This window comes from Terrapene carolina, unplaced genomic scaffold (assembly GCF_002925995.2).
Source record: "Terrapene carolina triunguis isolate 2854851 unplaced genomic scaffold, T_m_triunguis-2.0 Scaffold69, whole genome shotgun sequence".
In the NCBI taxonomy this organism is placed as follows: domain Eukaryota; kingdom Metazoa; phylum Chordata; order Testudines; family Emydidae; genus Terrapene; species Terrapene triunguis.
In genome coordinates this window covers 36,928,948-36,946,792 of record NW_020664420.1, presented here as the reverse complement: position 1 = coordinate 36,946,792, position 17,845 = coordinate 36,928,948, and the positions used below count along the sequence as shown (strand labels likewise).

The 17,845-nt window shown below is 41.8% G+C and overlaps 1 protein-coding gene across 1 annotated transcript in view; it reads right to left on the bottom strand.

Annotated features, from left to right (window-relative positions):
• The window catches only part of DMGDH (dimethylglycine dehydrogenase), a 90,557-nt gene that overhangs the window by 11,567 nt on the left and 61,145 nt on the right, over nucleotides 1-17,845 (bottom strand). The window contains exons 12-14 of the mRNA XM_024217331.3: nucleotides 16,245-16,462; nucleotides 15,199-15,356; nucleotides 14,381-14,440 (exon numbers count right to left, since the gene is read on the bottom strand). Coding sequence (XP_024073099.2) covers nucleotides 14,381-14,440; nucleotides 15,199-15,356; nucleotides 16,245-16,462 — 436 coding nt within the window. The remainder of the gene's footprint in view (nucleotides 1-14,380; nucleotides 14,441-15,198; nucleotides 15,357-16,244; nucleotides 16,463-17,845) is intronic.

Here is a 17,845-nt window from a genome sequence, read left to right as displayed (position 1 = left end):
TAAAGATTATTTCAAATATTGGTGAAAAGAGGCAGTAAAACTGCATCAAGGAATATGTTTAGTAACGTAGGCTTCTCTAATAGGCACAGAGTCAACTCTGTGCCATCCTTCTAGGAGCCTCCTCTTGCAAAGGCAAGCCACTTACCTGCTCTTTGCCTCAGTTTCAAAACTGTAGAATAGGAACATAAAGCTTCTGAGGAGAAATGTGGCTAAAATGAACTTTGTAAAGCATATTGGCCACGTCTGCACTGGGCAAAGCATCATGTCAGAAAGCTTGTTAAATAGCAAGTTTTAAATAAGACAATGTTAAACAAATGTACACAAAGAGTCATATTTAACTATGTGTTAGCAGGTTGTAATTAACCCTAGATTCCCCCTGAGGATTAATCACAACCAGCTAACACATTGTTCAATACAACTGTCCTTGTCACACTAGGGGCAAATTTAACTTAAAATAACCAAGTTGTGATCAGGACCGGCTCTAGGCACCAGCAAAGCAAGCACGTGCTTGGGGCGGCACATTTCCAGGGGCAGCATTCCGGACATCCTTTTTTTTTTCGGAGCAGTTGTGCTCTCAGAGCTGCACCACTTAGACGGGGCAAGGGCGCCGCACCCCCAGCTGCAGCGGGAAGGGGAAGCCCCAGCCCCGGGAAGCTGAGCTGCCAGGGCCCACCTGGGGAGGAGAGGGTGAGTCCTACTGGGGAGCCGGGGCTGCACCGCCTCATCTGAGCACTGGCTACTGCGCTGCCTTGTGCTACCCCTTATATCGGGGCTTCTCTGTGAGGCTGGGCGGGGGAGGGGGTAAAGCCCCTGCAGGCACTGGGAGAAGGTGACATCACTCCCTCCACTTCCAGCACCGCCTGCGAGCCCCAGCCCCACCTGAGCTTGGAGCGGCAAATTTTTTACTTGGGGCGGCAAAAAACCTAGAGCCGGCCCTGGTTGTGATTTGGATGAAAAGAAAACCCCCCAGGGTTAACCATAACAGCTATCTTGTTAAACATGACTGTCCTTATCAACAGTAAGGGCAAAATCACGATTAACACCATGCTAGTTAAAATGTCTTAACAGGTTTTTCAATATGGTGCTTTTTCCTAGTATAGACAAAGTCTTAATGAACGTTTGGATGGAAACCAGTACATATAGTGTAAGCACAAAGTATATTATTATTATTAATTATTATCATCATCATCATTATCTATTAATACAAACTGCTGCTGCTGTCTTTTCAGGTTTCAGAATACTTGGGTGAGCAATTTGGGAGAAACCAAAGGATTTGCATGAGACATCACCATTCTCAGTAATGTGTCCAAATGTTCTGCCAACTGAGCTAGCTATTCAATGAGCTTAAGATTCTAAGGGAGTTTATAATGGGCTGAATTTTTCAGTAACTGAAAGATGCACAAACTGTTTTTTTATCATTCGTCTATGTAATTACTATGAATATTCATGGGCCATTGTCATGGTATAGCATGGATTGGTACCTTGCAGAGTCTAATTCACAGTGTATTTGCCAAGAATACGTTTGGTTTTTATGGACAGTGCCATTTGTTTCTTACACTTTCTTTGTACAGTTCCTAATCCCAACCTTTTCTAAGCATGCTTTCTTATTTAAAGGAAGGAAAAAGGGAATAAATCATAAACTGAACTTTTCAAAGAGTATATGTCTTCTTACAGTTCTGTAGTAAGAAGAAGAAGAATCAGTAACTTAGCCTAATGAGAAAGTTTGGGCTTCTAAAAACCAAATATGGTATACCTCATTCAGCAAAGATAAATAGTTGGTAGCAGAAATATGCAAATACCTTTTAATAATGAAATGCTGTAATTGATTTGGTAGACTACTTAGGAATGCTGGCACAAGGCCAAATTTGGTATACATAGCTGCCCAACTGAGCAAGGCAGCACCAACATCTGCTGCAATCTGCTATAACCATTGCATTACAACACACTGGAGACAGAGTCCATGCAATATTTTGACATTAATTATTCTTAGTTGGATACTCTTGAATAATTTCAGGGCAACCCTCCAAATGATATCCCCCTCGCCAACAGATGACTGAAGATCATATCCCCCTCTAGGCACAATATTTGACAGATTTCCTTTCCTGCAGCAAACTGAAGTTATAGTTACACTGGACAAGACAGTTTTCTAAAGAGGACACAGTCAAGGCCAGTCAGTGTAAAACAAGACCTACTTAGCTGTGATTTGGACAGACTGCCCAGTTCCTTTGCTCTGCCTGCCAACTCCACTCCTAGGAACAAGCAGTCAGACTAAAGATATGCATATGATAAAAAACGGTGGTGACCAGTTGCCCTATTGAAGCTCAGAATGCGTAGCCAAATGGGTAGTTTTAATTCAGCCTAATGTGAATGTGACTCAGGCATAAATTCTATGCAGACAATAGAGTTTTGGAGTCATCCTGGGTTTTCTCAGGTGATTTCAGACTCCATGCAAGCAGTCTGGATCTAGAGACAAATTTTCTGCCAGCACAACTCAACTGCCTTTAATAGTTACACCAATGGAGAATTTGGCCCCTTGATTTTAAGCTGGCCTGAAGCAGGGGTGAATTTTGGGAAAAGCTTTACCTAGTGGACAAATAAATGGTAGGGGTGCCAATGGTAGTGCCAAGTTTGGGAGCAGGGTGGGAAGGGGTGTAAGACCCAGAGGTTAATTTGAATATCAACAAAACAAAAAGCTACATCCCCACCAATTCAGGGTCACTCTCAGAGTCCTCTGACCCGAGGCTCAATCTCTTCCCAACACCCTCTGCTTTCTTCCCCTCCCTACCTCGCTCACCTGCACACCACACAAAGACATCAGCTCTTCTCTAGTGCTGTCTCATGCCCTCCCCCAGATTTTCATTCTATCACTCTTGCTAGGGAGGAGGTGCCACAAGGAATCTGTCCACCCTACTCTAGGTCTGGTGCAGGTAGGGGTGAGCACTGCCATCTTCCTTCTGAAGGGGCCAGCAAGGTGGAGAAGAAGGGGTTTATGATGGGGAAAAGGAGCTGCTGGAAGTGCTCAGGGGGCCCAGGGACCTGGTAAGCAAATGCCAACGATGCCATCCCTTAGGTCTGCCCCGTGTTGACATTGGTGGTAGGAGGGTGGACATTAATCATTTGCTATTGTTAGACAAACACCTCCTCCATTATGAGGTCAGGGATCTTCTCACTAAAACAAACTAAGCCATCTAAGTACTGAAAAATGTAAACAAAGAGCCATAGCTACTTTTGCAGACAGGTTGTTCCCCCGCTTATTCTCACCCCACTGTGACCCCATGTCTCTGAAACCATTGAGCCTCTCCCAATAAAAAGGCTCTCAATGTGTCTTTGGTTCAAGGAGGAGCATGTTGTGAAGCTACCGTTCAACCACTCTATGGGCTTGATTCTTCACTGCTTTAGAGCTTGTGTAGCCACTTATACCTGTGAAAAGTAAATGCAGAGTGGGTGTAAAATATAGCACATCAGAACAGTAGAATTTTACACCCACTTTGCACAGCTGTAAATGACTACATATGATGTAAGACACTAGAGAATCACACCCAATGTTTGTTTTCTTTCCTGCCACATTTCATTACCTTCTGCACCTTGCAATGAGTACTGTGTGTGGCCTTCTCTAGGTCTGTGAGTTAAGACAGGTCACTGAAAGGTAACCACATGCTCCTTGCAGGCAGGAGGAGGAAAAAGACGCGTATCTCACTCTGGCTGCTTATGTGCAAATTAAGTATTCTATAGTTCACAATAGATGCCCATTTTCAGTCTAAGCAAAATGCTAATCAAGAGATGCCAGGGGCTGGAGGACAAAACAAAAACAGGAGGAGTTATCCTGGGTAGGAGTGAGACAATTAATTTATATATATAAAAAACTGGAATTCAGCCTAATGTGAATGTGACTCAGGCATAAATTCTGAGTCACATTCACTCAGTGAATGTGAATAAGCAGTGAATAAGCAGTGTTTTCTGTACCCAGAAACCAGGTTCTAATGATAAAAGGGCTCCCTAATATAGGATCAAAAGACAGAGTGGAGATGGAATTTAAAGACTGGAGGTCAGTTAAGAAAATGTGAGTATGAGAGCTCTCCTTATCCTCTTTTAGAAGATATCCAATAGAAAAGGTAAAAGGCAAACAGTTTATGAATGTACAATCAGAAAGAACCTCAGTTCTTTTAAACAAAATAAATGACCAGGTCACCCAGGCAAACTCTGTTGGACTATATCCCATTACGCTGGCGAAAGCAAATGTCCCAGCCTCAGACCTACAAGCTATCCCGAGTGATGAGGATCATAATTGTGGGGGAAATAGGCCTAATTACACAATTTATGGTGGAGTTTTTCATAACTCTTTTTCACTTGAGGCCCTAGAAGAAGTAGATTGATTAGATGGGCCTGATTGGGATTCCAGTGAAATGCCCATCAAAATTGTTTTGTGGAATACTGCTGGCCTTAAAAGTAAATCCAAGGATTTGGATTTTAGGAATTACTTATTTCAGTTTGATTTAGTTTTCATCCAAGAACCTTGACTTTCTAAGTATGAGTCCTTTTATTTATTGAGTTTTAAATCTTTTTTTAGAAGGGCATGATAAGCATGCTAAGGGGTAGATTTTCAAGTGGTCTGGCCCTTCTTGTCTCCACTAAATTAAAAATCAGAACTAGGAAATTAACATCTGATAATCCCTGTTTTCAGATTTATAGTACTATTTTAGTGGATAATTCTGTTTTAATAGCCCTGAATATTTATTTGCTCCCTTTGGGCTTCCTTTTTATAATGAGTGTAATGGGTTGGATCACAGAAACCCCCTTGGGAGCTGCCACCTGACATGCAAAGACTACCTCTGCTCCTGTTTTCCCTGCCAGCTCAGGACTCCAGCACCCTGTCTTGCTGAGCCAGACTCTCCCGTCTGCTCCAACACAGACCCAGGGTCTGAATCACTTGTCCCAAAGCTGCAAGTTTACCTGAAAACAGCTCACAGAAGTGTGCTTGTCTTTAGCACTCAGATGCCCAACTCCCAATGGGGTCTAAACCCAGATAAATCCGTTTTACCCTGCATAAAGCTTATGCAGGGCAAACTCACAAATTGTTCGCCCTCTATAACACTGATAGAGAGATATGCACAATTGTTTGCTCCCCCAGGTATTAATACATACTCTGAGTAAATTACTAAATAAAAAGTGATTTTATTAAATACAGAAAATAGGATTTAAGTGGTTCCAAGTAGTAACAGACAGAACAAAGTAAGTCACCAAGCAAAATAAAATAAAATGCGCAAATCTATGTCTAATCAAACTAAATACAGATAAGTTCCTCACCAGTTCCAGAATGCTCCCTTTTACAGGCTAATCTCCTTTTAGCCTGGGTCCAGCAATCACTCACACCCCCTATAGTTACTGTCGTTTGTTCCAGTTCCCTTCAAGTATCCTGAGGGGGTGGAAAGGCTCCTTCCTTAGCCAGCTCAAGACCAAATGGAGGGGTCTCCCATGGGTTTAAATAGACTCTTTCTTGTGGGTGGAGACCCCCCTCCTCCCTCCTATGCAAAGTCCAGCTCCAAGATGGAGTTCTGGAGTCACCTGGGCAAGTCACATGCCCCTGCATGACTCAGTCTTTACAGGCCGAAGCCATTGTCCACATGGTTTCTTGCATGTCTCCAGGAAGACTTCTTATGTGGATTGGAGCATTCCAAGATGCATTGTTCCCCAAGTGTTTCCTGATCAGGTACTTAACCTGGCGAATTCCTTCCTAAAGAAGCTGACCAAATGCCTCACAAAGCTTACTTAGAAACCAAGCAAGCATACAGCCCATATTCTTAACCTCAAGTAGAAAATGATATATATGTACAAATAGGATGAATAGATATAGTAGACCATAACCTTTACGGAGATATATTACATGGCACAGGCAGCACAAAACATATTCCAGTTATGTCATACATACATTTATAAGCACCCCCCCCCCCATAAAGCCTTATGGGGTACACTGTCACGATGAGTCTTTGAGGGAAGGGCTTGAATCTCATATTGATTTGCTTATAGAAGAGTTTCCAACAGCAAGCTGTTATTTTGGGAGATTTTAATGCCCAACTGGGTTCTAGGGATAAGGAATTTTTTTTTCTTCCAACTCAGTTAATGGGACGTTATCTTCATTTAGTCCTAGACATTCTAAGGACAAGGTGATTGCAATGGGGTATGTACTGCACACAGGCTCTGAAGGGGTTAATTGGGCTATCTGGTTGGGAGGCCCATGAAAGATGAGTCCCACCTGGGAGAGGAGCTGATTAGTTTCTATAAAGAGAAGTAGAAGGGGCTGCAGGGAGAGAGGGATCTGTAATCCCCCTCTGGATATAGGGTTGCCAATTTTCCGATTGCCAAAAACCGAACACCCTTGTCCCGCCCCAAGGCCCTACCCCTTTTCTGAGGCCCCATCCCCACTCACTCCATCCCTGCTCCCTCTGTCGCTTGCTCTCCCACATCCTCGCTCAGTTGCTCATTTTCACCAGGCTGGGGCCGAGGGGTTCGGAGTGCAGGAGGGGGTATGGGCTCCGAGAGGGAGGTTAGGTGCAGAAGGGGGCTCAGGACTGGGGCAGGGGGTTGGGGTGCGGGAGGGGGCTCAGGGCTGGGGCAGGGGATTGGGATGAGGGAGGGGGTTCAGGGTGCAGGTTCCAGGAGGGAATTTGGGTGCGGGAAGGGGCTCTGGCTGTGGGCACGGGCTCGGGCTAGAACTAAAGTCAAGAATGTGAAATCCTTATGTTTAGATTGGAAAATATTCGCAACCAACTGGATATAGAAGTTGTCTGTGCAATAAATACATCTCCTTGGCTTTCTCATCTAAAGAGTATACATGGTTACAAAAAATATGATATTTTTAACAATAGTGTGTTAGGGAGGGCCTTCATGGATCTCTGCTTTCAAACCACACTGTCTGCCTATTTGGATGGGAGTTATGCTGGCATAGACAGCAAATCATTTTTGTGCATACAGGTCTGGCCAGGTTGAATTATTTACTTTCTTGCAGCTTATACCGTTACCCGAGAAACAAATGGTTAACCTCATTCTTGGCTCAAATGCCTGTTACTGCATGGGATTGACAACTAAAATACTTGCTATGTAATGAAAATGTTTAATTAATACGCTGGTTGCCCTATTTGCCTGGTCTGCTGCAAAACCAAGAAAAAATGTTGTGAAAGAAAGGTTCTTTGTGACCTATATGAAATAATGTATTTCTAACCTTTATTATTTTATTTTTGCATACTGTTTTTATGGTGCGTGATTTTAAAAGTTTAATTGAACTTAGGAGAAGGGTTGATTTTGTGGTTTTACTTTTTGTATTTTAAACATGCTTGTTTTACTGTGATGTGTTGATTTTTAAATATGTATTTATTTTTGTACACTATGGCCTAAAGCTAAGACGTTATGTTAATAAATAATATTATTTATTAATAAATAAATATTATAATCTCTGTGTTTATGTTCAGGGAAACAGGACTATACATTCTTTGTAAATAAACAGGACTGTATCAAAGAAATACCTAACTCCTTCATCAATTTGCAACACTTCAAATACTGGCTCACAACATGGGTCAAATAGGTTGACAGTAGAAGCACAAAGTGTCTCATTATCTAGAATTATCTTCCCACTAACTAAACTACCCAGTTGTTGCAACTGGTGTCCAGACGATGGCACTATTGTGTATAGCTTAAAAGAAAATTGAAAATTCAGTTCTGTAAGTAATTTTGTATCGTTGTATTCTTCATCACTAGTGGCAATATTGCATTCATCTTGCCATTGGGAAACATGGAAAATCTTTCTGAAGGAAGTACATTTCTGAAAGCTATTTGAAGTAATATGGAAGTTTTTCACTATAACATGAGGCTGGTTCCTAATGGTAAAAATGACCTGTGATTTTGCTGAGTGTTTCACAGATAAAGTATCATTTTAATCTTTGAGTGTTTACCTGAAAAACTTTGCAAAGCTTCTCAATAATTATCCCATTAGAAAGAAGTCTGTGATTCATAAATAGGGGAAGAAGCAGCAGCCAGGGAAAGTTTCCCCTTCAAAATGATCTTTCCCCTGACTCTAAAAGTCCAATAACTTCCCAGCCAGGGAATGTATTTTTCATTCTTCTATTTTTTTTTTTTTGTGCACTGCATTTTTGCTGATTACAACACACTATGTACTTCGCTCTTTGCCCTTGAGACCTTTTGTGGGGCCTCACCCCTTTTAGAAATTTTTACCAATAAGCACTGGTCCTCCTGACACCTCCCTTTCTCCTCCCAATATATCTTCTCTTAAGCATGGCAAATGTAATGTCCATAAATGCTCAAAAATGGTCATTAAATATCTTCTCATTACAACCTATAGAAAATAAACTATTGTTGAGAATGTTGTATTAGTCATAATCAACGATTTTATGTGAATGAGTGCTTTACAGTCCTGTATCCTGCTTTCACATTTATAACATACCTGTATAATATTCAAAAGGAATATAGAAATTTTATACCTCTACATATATAGGGCCCAATGTATTCTGTGATTCTAAGTCCTGAAATTTGCCTTGGAATTCCCCCCTTGCCAAAGAATTATGCTTCACAATCTTAGCTTTCATTTAAAAAAAATGTTTCTAGCCCTTACTGTTGCAAAGATAACCATGAAAATGTGAACCAAGTGTAAACTGAAGTAGTGGTGTCTTCCTGGGACTGCTGACTGCCTTAAACAATACCTCTGAGAGATGGTAGTTGCCCAATTCATGGGAATGGGTTGTTGATTCTAAAATCTAAAGATGACAATATAAATAACAACATTGTTAACTATTTCACAACGGATCAGTTTAGGAGAAACACTCAGCTAACGTGCATACAGTATAATCTCAAAAAATCCAATGGCCCTCACCCAGCTGTCAAAACCTTCAGCTTCCTTCTTTTCTTCTTCAACGCTTAGCCAGACAGTTGGCCATAGCAATCGTTCACCATTTGGTCTGTTCCTGCACAAACGCAAAGGTTTGATGGCCTGAGAGTCCAACATCGGAACAGACTTGATGAGCCCATGTAATAGGGGGTCTGCCTGTGGGCCGCCTCCACACCTTGGTTGGTGGAATTTTAACCTGGATGTTACAAGCCACCCGGAGAACAGTGCTCGCTGGAACATCTTGTGGCATCCTTGCGACATGTCTGAAAAGTGTAAGGCGCTGCCTGTGGACAATGGCTCCAGTAGTCTGTAGACCCGAGTGACCAAAAACATCTGCATTACAGATGAAGTCATTCCACTTTATGTCCGGTATATGACGTTGACATTTTGTGTGGAAAGCCTCCAGCTTTGTCCAGTCTGCGCGGTGTAGTGTCCATGTTTCGCAGCCGTACAACAGTATGGGAAGGATACAGCTCGAATAAACCCTGAAGTTGGTTGTCACACTAAGATGATGTTGATTCCATATCTGTTGTAAACGGCCCATGGCAGATGCTGCGATGCCAATCCGGAGAACCTCCGTGTGAGAATTGGAGGAGCTGGTAAGTATAGAACCCAGATAGTAAAAGCTGGAAACTGATTCAACAGTTTTGTTGTTCAAAGAGATTGGAGTTGCAGGCGGACCTGATCCTAGATTTTGCAGTTTCGTCTTTGACCATGAAGCATGGAGACCAATCTTAGCTGACTGCTCCTCCATATGCTGGAGTGCCTCATGTAACCTGTCAGGGCTCTGTACTAAAAGAACAACGTCATCAGCATAGTCAAGATCTGTGAGCGAGAGATCACCTATCTCAATGCCCATGGACCTGACAGAATGCTGCATTATGAAATCCATTGCCTGACAAAAGAGTGCAGGAGTCAGAACGCAACTGCCTAACACCAGATATTGATTTAAAAGGCGCTGACATCCGGCTCCCCAGACAAACACGGGCAGTGGTTCCATTATGTAGCTCTCTAATCAAGTCCAGCAGAGTGGTAGGGACACCTATGCCCTTTAAGGCCTTCCATAACGCAACACGGTCTACTGAATCAAATGCAGCCTTAAGATTAACCTACGCTATGTGCAGGAGCTTCCTGAACTCACGCTGTATCTCCGACAACAAATGAAGGCCCAAAATGGTGTCTAATGTGGACATGTTCCTCGTAAAGCCTAACTGTTGGGGACGACGCTTCCGATGTAGCAAAGGCTCCAGGCGTGCCAGCAAAACATGTGCAAACACCTTCCCTGGAACAGAGAGCAAGGTGATCGGCCTGTAGCTCTTACATTCGCAGCACGGTCCCTTGCCCTTATAGAGTGAGATCACAATACCGTCTTTCTAGGCGGTTGGCAGGGTTCCAGTTCTCCACACCAGACGAAAGATAGCCAGAAATGATTCTGCTACAGGATCAATAGCACATTTTAGGAGCACTAAGAGGGTGCCATCAGCACCGTCTGCGTGTACGTTTTTCCGTTTAGATGGCACACTTCAACGTTGGTGCATCAGTACAAATGTCTGGATCCGGAACTGCAGTGACTGCCAGATCATCCAGCTTTGAACAAGCAGCAGCTGGAGGATGGTTCAGGACATTGTGATAATGTTCCACCCAGTGTGAGAGAATGTCATCATCCGATTTATATGGATGGCCTTGGCTGTCGTTCAGAATGCCGTTTGTAGTAACTACCTCTTGACCACTGAGGTTGCGAATGGCGCAGAATGCTGGCTTCAAGTTGCCCCTGGCTAAGCCAAATTCGACATCTTTCGTCACTTGGTTATAATATGCCTCTTGATCTCGGAGTGCTAGGGTGCTAAATTTTCGCTTCAACTGATTACGAGTGCGCTTATCACCATGCTGGCGGGCTGTGGCCTTCAATTTAATTATCTGGAAGGCCTCCTCTGATAGCCATGGTTGGCGTGCTGGATGCCTATAGCCAATCCTCTGCTCAGCAGATTGGTTGAGGGTAGAAGTGAACAGGGACCAGGCAACCTCCACATCGTCTGGCAGATTAGCTAGAGCCAAGAATCTGTTGCTGATGTCAATACAAAACCTGTTGGCTAAACCTGGCACACGGACTGTTTCGATGTCAAACTTCTTCATCATCGCAGAGGGCTTACCTGCTCGCTGGAGCATCAACACCATACGGGCGACCACTAGATGGTGATCTGTGTTCGCCGAGCTTCCGCACCACGATATACTCTAAAGGAGGCGAAGAGATGCCTATCGCATGTAATGATGTGATCCAACTCCTTCTGAGTGATGCCATCATGAGAGATCCATGACATCTGGTGTATGCATCGCTGCTTGAACCATGACCCAAGAATGGAAAGATTCTGGGAGGCACAGAATGTAAGCAAGCGGCCAGAGTTATCATTGGGTGTGCCTGAACCATAATGTTCAAATCAGTTCACAGGGAGCCAGTAACTGCATTTATGTCACCCAGGATCATGAGATTATCATGTGGAGGGACTGTGCATACTAGATGTTCAATTGATCATAGAAATGATCTTTAACTGAGTCAACAGATTCCTCTGTTGGCACATAGACTACTATGACAGTGAGGTAACCATGCTGATGTTTAAGACGTGCAGTAAGTAAACGAGGAGACATGGGCATCCAGGTTGTCAAGGAGGACTTGGCCTCGCCTCACAGTAGTAGTGCTACCCCATATAAATGCTTGGGGCCACCAGAATACAGAAGTAAAAATCTTCGACCTCATGATGACCGTGATAGATCAGCCTTGCTTCTGTTTGTCCTGCGATTGATATACCAACATGGTCCATTTCGTGTGAGACAGTGACCTGATGGCTATGCCTGTGAAGAGTTGCAACAATCCAAGTTGCAATTTTGGTGGACTGTCAGAGATCCCTGATACAATTGGATGCATTGTCACAATGTACTGCAGACGTGCCTGCCGACATCAGAGGACTCGCGTCCCCAGGGGGGCTTTGGCACGAACCCGTCATGTTTGCACTGCGGGGAGATGGCACCAACAAGGCATCTACAGCTGAAAGTAAAACAGGGGCTTTAACCCTGGAACTGAGTACTAGGTTATTCTTGCTACCATCTGTGAACTTGAATATTACACCCTGTGAAACTGGAGATATATTTTGTCATAAAATGGCTTTAAAACTGGATACAACTGGAACCTTCAGATGTCACTGTCATGCCCACTATATGCACTGCTAAATAAAGACAATGTTCTGTCACATTTATTTTTCTGTACAAACTGGACTTTATAATTTTATGGCTATCACTGAACCTCTCCTTTGGATAGCAACACTTGACCATGGTGCTCTTTTAATGCACTGCCTATTCTGTCTTACTGCTTAAAAGAAAATTAACTATTACTTCAGAAATAGACTCTAATAATCATTAAACATCTTTGCATTTATATTTCAGGCTCTTGGATGATCATTTGCATCAGTGTACATCTGGAGAAATTCTGTAGACTTCAATCGGATTGCAAAGTGTAACCACACGAAAAATATTGATCTATTATCTGTATAACTAGGGTAGATACAATGGGCATGTTGTGCCAAATTCTGATTTCATTTGCACCAATTTAAAGCTGGGGTGACTCAATCAGAATTAATGGACTCACATGATATAATTCAAAGCAGAATCTAACCTATACTATTTTAATTGTTAGATAGTCTGAAAGGCCCATTAAAAGCAATAACTACATCTATTATTTTGAACATAAAGTTTGATGCAGTATAAAATTTGCCAATAAATTATCACAAAACGATTATGTCAGTAAAGAGAAGTATAACTTGTGTTAATTCCTGTAGTTTATATTTAAATACAACCAATATTATGCCCTAAACCCAGTCCCACTCCCTACGTTTCGAATTATGCAGCAATCCATTTTGCTGATGCAATCTCTTAAGTGGCTTTATAACTAAGTTTTACGCTAACACTGATTTAGCTTATTGTGTCTAATTCATCAAATTCACATTGAGCAATTCTTTTGAAATATTTATTGCTCATGATATTTACTATATCAGAATAAATATAGCATGAGATCAGAGAGAATACTGCTGCATTGAACAACTCATAAAATAATAGAAGGCAGATTGAAACATTTCCGGTTCTCTATAAAACAAATGTAGCAGTGCAATTAGTACATTAGTCTGCTTTAAAAATGATACTTGCCTTGAGGGTCCTTAAATATCCAATCTACTGAAAATGCTATTATTTTAATATGTTAAAAAGACGTACATACTTGTATTTGTACGTACATAGATGGTACATTTACAACTGTCTGATCTAATATATAATTTCGGCAAAAACAAACATGGAGAAAAATGAAAAATCTTTTTTGCAACAAAGCTACACATAATAAAGGCATTACAGTAACTCCTCACTTAAGTGAATCCAATTTCCCCATAAGAATTAATGTAAATGAGGGGGTTAGGTTCCAGGGAAATTTTTTTCACCAGACAAAAGACTATATATGTATATGTGTGTATATATATATATATATATATATATATACATACACACACACACAGTATAAGTTTACACACACACACAGTATAAGTTTTAAACAAACAATTTAATACTGATACACAGTGATGATGATTGTGAAACTTGGTTGAGGTGGAGGAGTCAGAGGGTGGGATATTTTCCAGGGAATGCCTTACTGCTAAATGATGAACTAGCAATTGGCTGAGCCCTCAAGGGTGAACTCTCACACTCTACAAGGCAGCAGGAATGGAGGGAAGGGAGACAGCATCGCAGACAGAGACAGAGACACACACCGTGTGTGAGAGAGAGAGATGCGCATTTCCCCTTTAAGTACTCTGACCCTACTCTTAAGTACACCGCCTTGTTAATTAGATCAGCTTGCTGAGACCGCAGCTGCTGCCGGCAAGCTCCCTCCATCCTGAGCCCTGTCATGTGTCCCCCCTGCTCCATGGAAGATGGGGTAAGCGGGGTGCAGGAGCAGGGGGGAGGGGGACACCCTGACAGCCCCCTCCTCCTCCTGCACAGCAAGCAGGAGTCTCGGGGAGCAGCTCCAAGGGCAGGAACAGCACATAACAGTGGGGGAAGGGACAGCTGAACTGCCGGCAATTAATAGCCTGCTGGGCAGCTGCTGCACAGGGAACTTAGGGGAGGGGGGAGCTGATAGGGGGGCTGCTGGTCCACCCTGGTTCCAAGCCCCCACCAGCTAGCTGCAATGGGCTGCTCTTCCTGCAAGCAGTGGACGAAGCAGGAGGCTGCGACATTAGAAGGGAGCATTACACAACTTTAAACGAGCATGTTCCCTAACTGATCAGCAATGAAACAGCATTAAACGGGACGACTTTAAGTGAGGAGTTACTGTACTTTTGCTTCACTCATTTACAAATATCTGTATTTGCAATGCATAGAAAATTGTTTTTTTTTAAAAACATTTATGGAAAGAACCTTCCAGATAACATAACTTTTAAAATAAGACAGACAGACCTTGTTTAACTTGATGAAATAGTCCAGTCCAGCTTCCAGAGGATTAGTGTCACAGTTCATCTGTTAGAAAAATAAATATTTAATCCATAAGTGATGGCCCCACAGGTTCTCCCATTGTTTTCACTTCTTTTGTTTCTAGTTTTCCATTTAATCCTTTTTATTTTTTATGTACAGTGGGTCAAATTCTTCTGTTAGCCAAGTGCAATTCACTGAGAGCTGCATGTGTGTAATTTTAAGCAGAGTACCTAATGCTATCCATAATACAAAATGTAGCATCTTTTAACATACAAAATAAAACTACAACTCAATAAGAAATGAGACATCTTGTTAAAATAAAATGAAATCAACACAACCATGAACAAAAAGGTGCATCCAAAATAGATGTCAAGTATCAGGGGGTAGCCATGTGAGTCTGTATCCACCAAAAAAACGAGGAGTCTGGTGGCACCTTAAAGATTAACAGTTTTATTTGGGCATAAGCTTTCATGGATAAAGAACCCACTTCTTCAGATGTGGGTTCTTTACCCACGAAAGCTTATGCCCAAATAAATCTGTTAGTCTTTAAGGTGCCACCGGACTCCTCGTTGTTTTTATCCAAAATAGATGTTTCTCTGCCAAAAATGTAATGAGTATAATAGTTATTTTTACCTGGGAAAGACACAGTTCATCATAATAGTAGCTTTCCCTGACTGAAAGAAAATCCATCTAATTTCTCTCTATTGCAGATTGAGAAACCCAGAAAAAAATGTAATTCTATCTAGCTACGACTAAAACATGTATAAAAAAAAATTGAATGGTAAAAATAACTGTTTTCAAACCTCTGCTCCCCAGGCCCGGAAAGCTTTTTCCAGCCTTAAGGCATTCAGAGCATAAGTTCCAAAGTCATCAATTCCTTCTTCCTGGCCTGCTTCCATGATGACATTGTACAGAGCTGCAGAATCTTCTTTTCTATGGTAGAGTTCCCAACCCAGTTCACCTGTTATAAAACCAAGGTTAACAGACTAATCAAATCTAGAATTAAATAATCCCAATATATTTAGTGCTAGCATTATTACTCCAGAAATAAGTGCTATGAAAATTAAAGCTAAATGTCCCTATTACACAGAACTCATTAGTAAGAGAGTGCAGAAATTTCCCTTCCCCACAGGAGCTCCTGAAAGAATTGTACCTCAGTACATAAACAATGGCACTATTACTCTAATTTAAACTGATGACCCAAACCTGGGAAATAAACGATTCAGTAAGAAGAGGACAGGAAAGAAGGCCAAAGTCAGAGATGATGTTTAAAGGACATGTAAATTATCAATTGGTAAATCACTCAAGTCTAAGTCTACACTGGTGTAATACATAAACTGGAAGATGTCAGTTACACCAACGTGGACTGCCTCAGACTGAGCTCTGAATTTGGCCTAGTATGGTAGAGATGGACATAGAGACAAATGAAAATAAAAAGTGACTGGCACAGAAAAAAGGGGAAATAATAAAAATTTAGCACTTATGCTTTCTGTTCTCAAGGCACTTTACAGATACTAATTTAGTAGTAATTCAAAATCATTCCTTAACACTGGTTTCCCACCAAAGATCACACGGTTTTCGAAACTGGCCTTTACTTCTGTAAAAAAATATATATACACTTTGGGGTATTTTTTTGTTTGAAAGATCTTGGAAATCCTTCTTAGTTCCTGACCAGAAAATGTTTGACAATCAATGTACCGTTTCTCTCTCATTTATGTCTATTTATAATTTGATTAATCTAGTGCTTTCAAACACATAATCAGTTTCATTTCTCAACATAATTTTAGTCATACCAGTTATTTTCCTGGCTGCCCAATTATTTTGATAGTCTGTTTTCCCTACCTCTTACCTGAATAGGATATCCTAATAGCAGTAGCAGCAATATCAGAAAGTTTAATATATCTGGACTGAAGAAATTTAAATGCAGAATCACTAAGATCCTCAATGGTCAGTTTCTGGAGAACCTTTCGTGCAAATGGACCTGCTATGCCAAGTACTCCCATCTCATCTGTAATGTTTTTAATCTCAACATTGTATCCACCCTTCAGTGCCTCCTCTTCTATCCATCTGCATGTGAAGGACAAGAGTTTTATTAACATTCTCATTCAAGGTAATTATTTTAGCATTTGTTCCTGGGGCAATAGTCCATAGATTTATTGTAACATTCAAAGTAAGTGTTCTGTATGATGATGATAATTAAAACTTGTGTATCTTGTGGTAGTGCCTTGAGGCCCCAACCAAAGATCAGAGCTCTACTGTGCTAGGCGATGTACACACACACAAATGAAGAGCCCAAATAGATTACCATATAAGTATTCAGCAGCACTTGAAAAGACAAACACTATGGAAGTCATGGGTATGAGGCAGCCACCAGACATATTGACCAAACTATCTGCTTTAACCCATTAATCTGGCAATTACTAATATTTATTTATTACTAATTATGATGGGCCAAATCCTAAGGCCTATTCCCAGGGAGGGGAGCTCCACACCAACCTGACTGAGCCTGAGGATAGTCAGGGCAGTGTGAAAGAGGGCCTAGTGCTCAGCCACTCCACCATCACAGCCCGTGGAAGCCTTAAAAAGAATAAAGTGTTCGTGCAAATGAGGAGCTTCTGAAACTGCTTCTGCTGCTGCTGTTGCTTTGCAGACAAGAGCCTTCTGCTCTTGCTCCTGTTGCTTCCACGGCAGTGATAATAGCTGGAGCAGTAAGGCTTGCAAGTGCTGCTATTACACCTGAGCAGCAACAACTAAAAGGGGATTCTGGATCCTACTTCTTGTACCACATTTCACCAGATTCTCTCTTCCAGACCCAGTTCTTCCCTTCTGGGGCACAAATAGTCCCAAAATAACCAGAAAGCCTATTTGCTTTGAACAGCACAACCCACATTCTCCTGTTTTCAAGGCAGTCTCTTCCCCAGTCTACTTCCCGCTTCTTCCATTTCTTCCTTGGTATATGAAGCAGCTGGGTCTGGCAGGCCCTCTACCCTTTCCTCCCTGATCCCCGAGTCTGCAGAAAAGCACGGGAAAGGGAGGGATTTTATGAGTATGATTCTTTCCAGGACCCCTGAACCCTCTTGAGACCCAATTGCAGTGTATACTTCATCACAAAGGCAGGTTAATAATTGGTGTAAAATAAGTTTTCTTAGATGTAGGATAAGTGCAATAATTGAGGCAGTTTAGTACAGAGCTAGAGAAGGAGAGGTTTTAAAAGGGGAAACAGTGGTCCCAGAATAGAGGGTCGAAAGCATCATAGGACTTAAAATGGATATGCCTTTAGATCCAGAATGTGTGTAACCACAAAGGCAACAAAGAAGAGCAAGCAGTAAACACAGTGAGCATAAGAAATCTCTTAAAACAGATACACATTCCTGACATAATCATACACTGTAGATTCCTCAGATTATTTAAATTGTTAGTGAAAAGTTCAGTTTTAACTCTTAACAACGA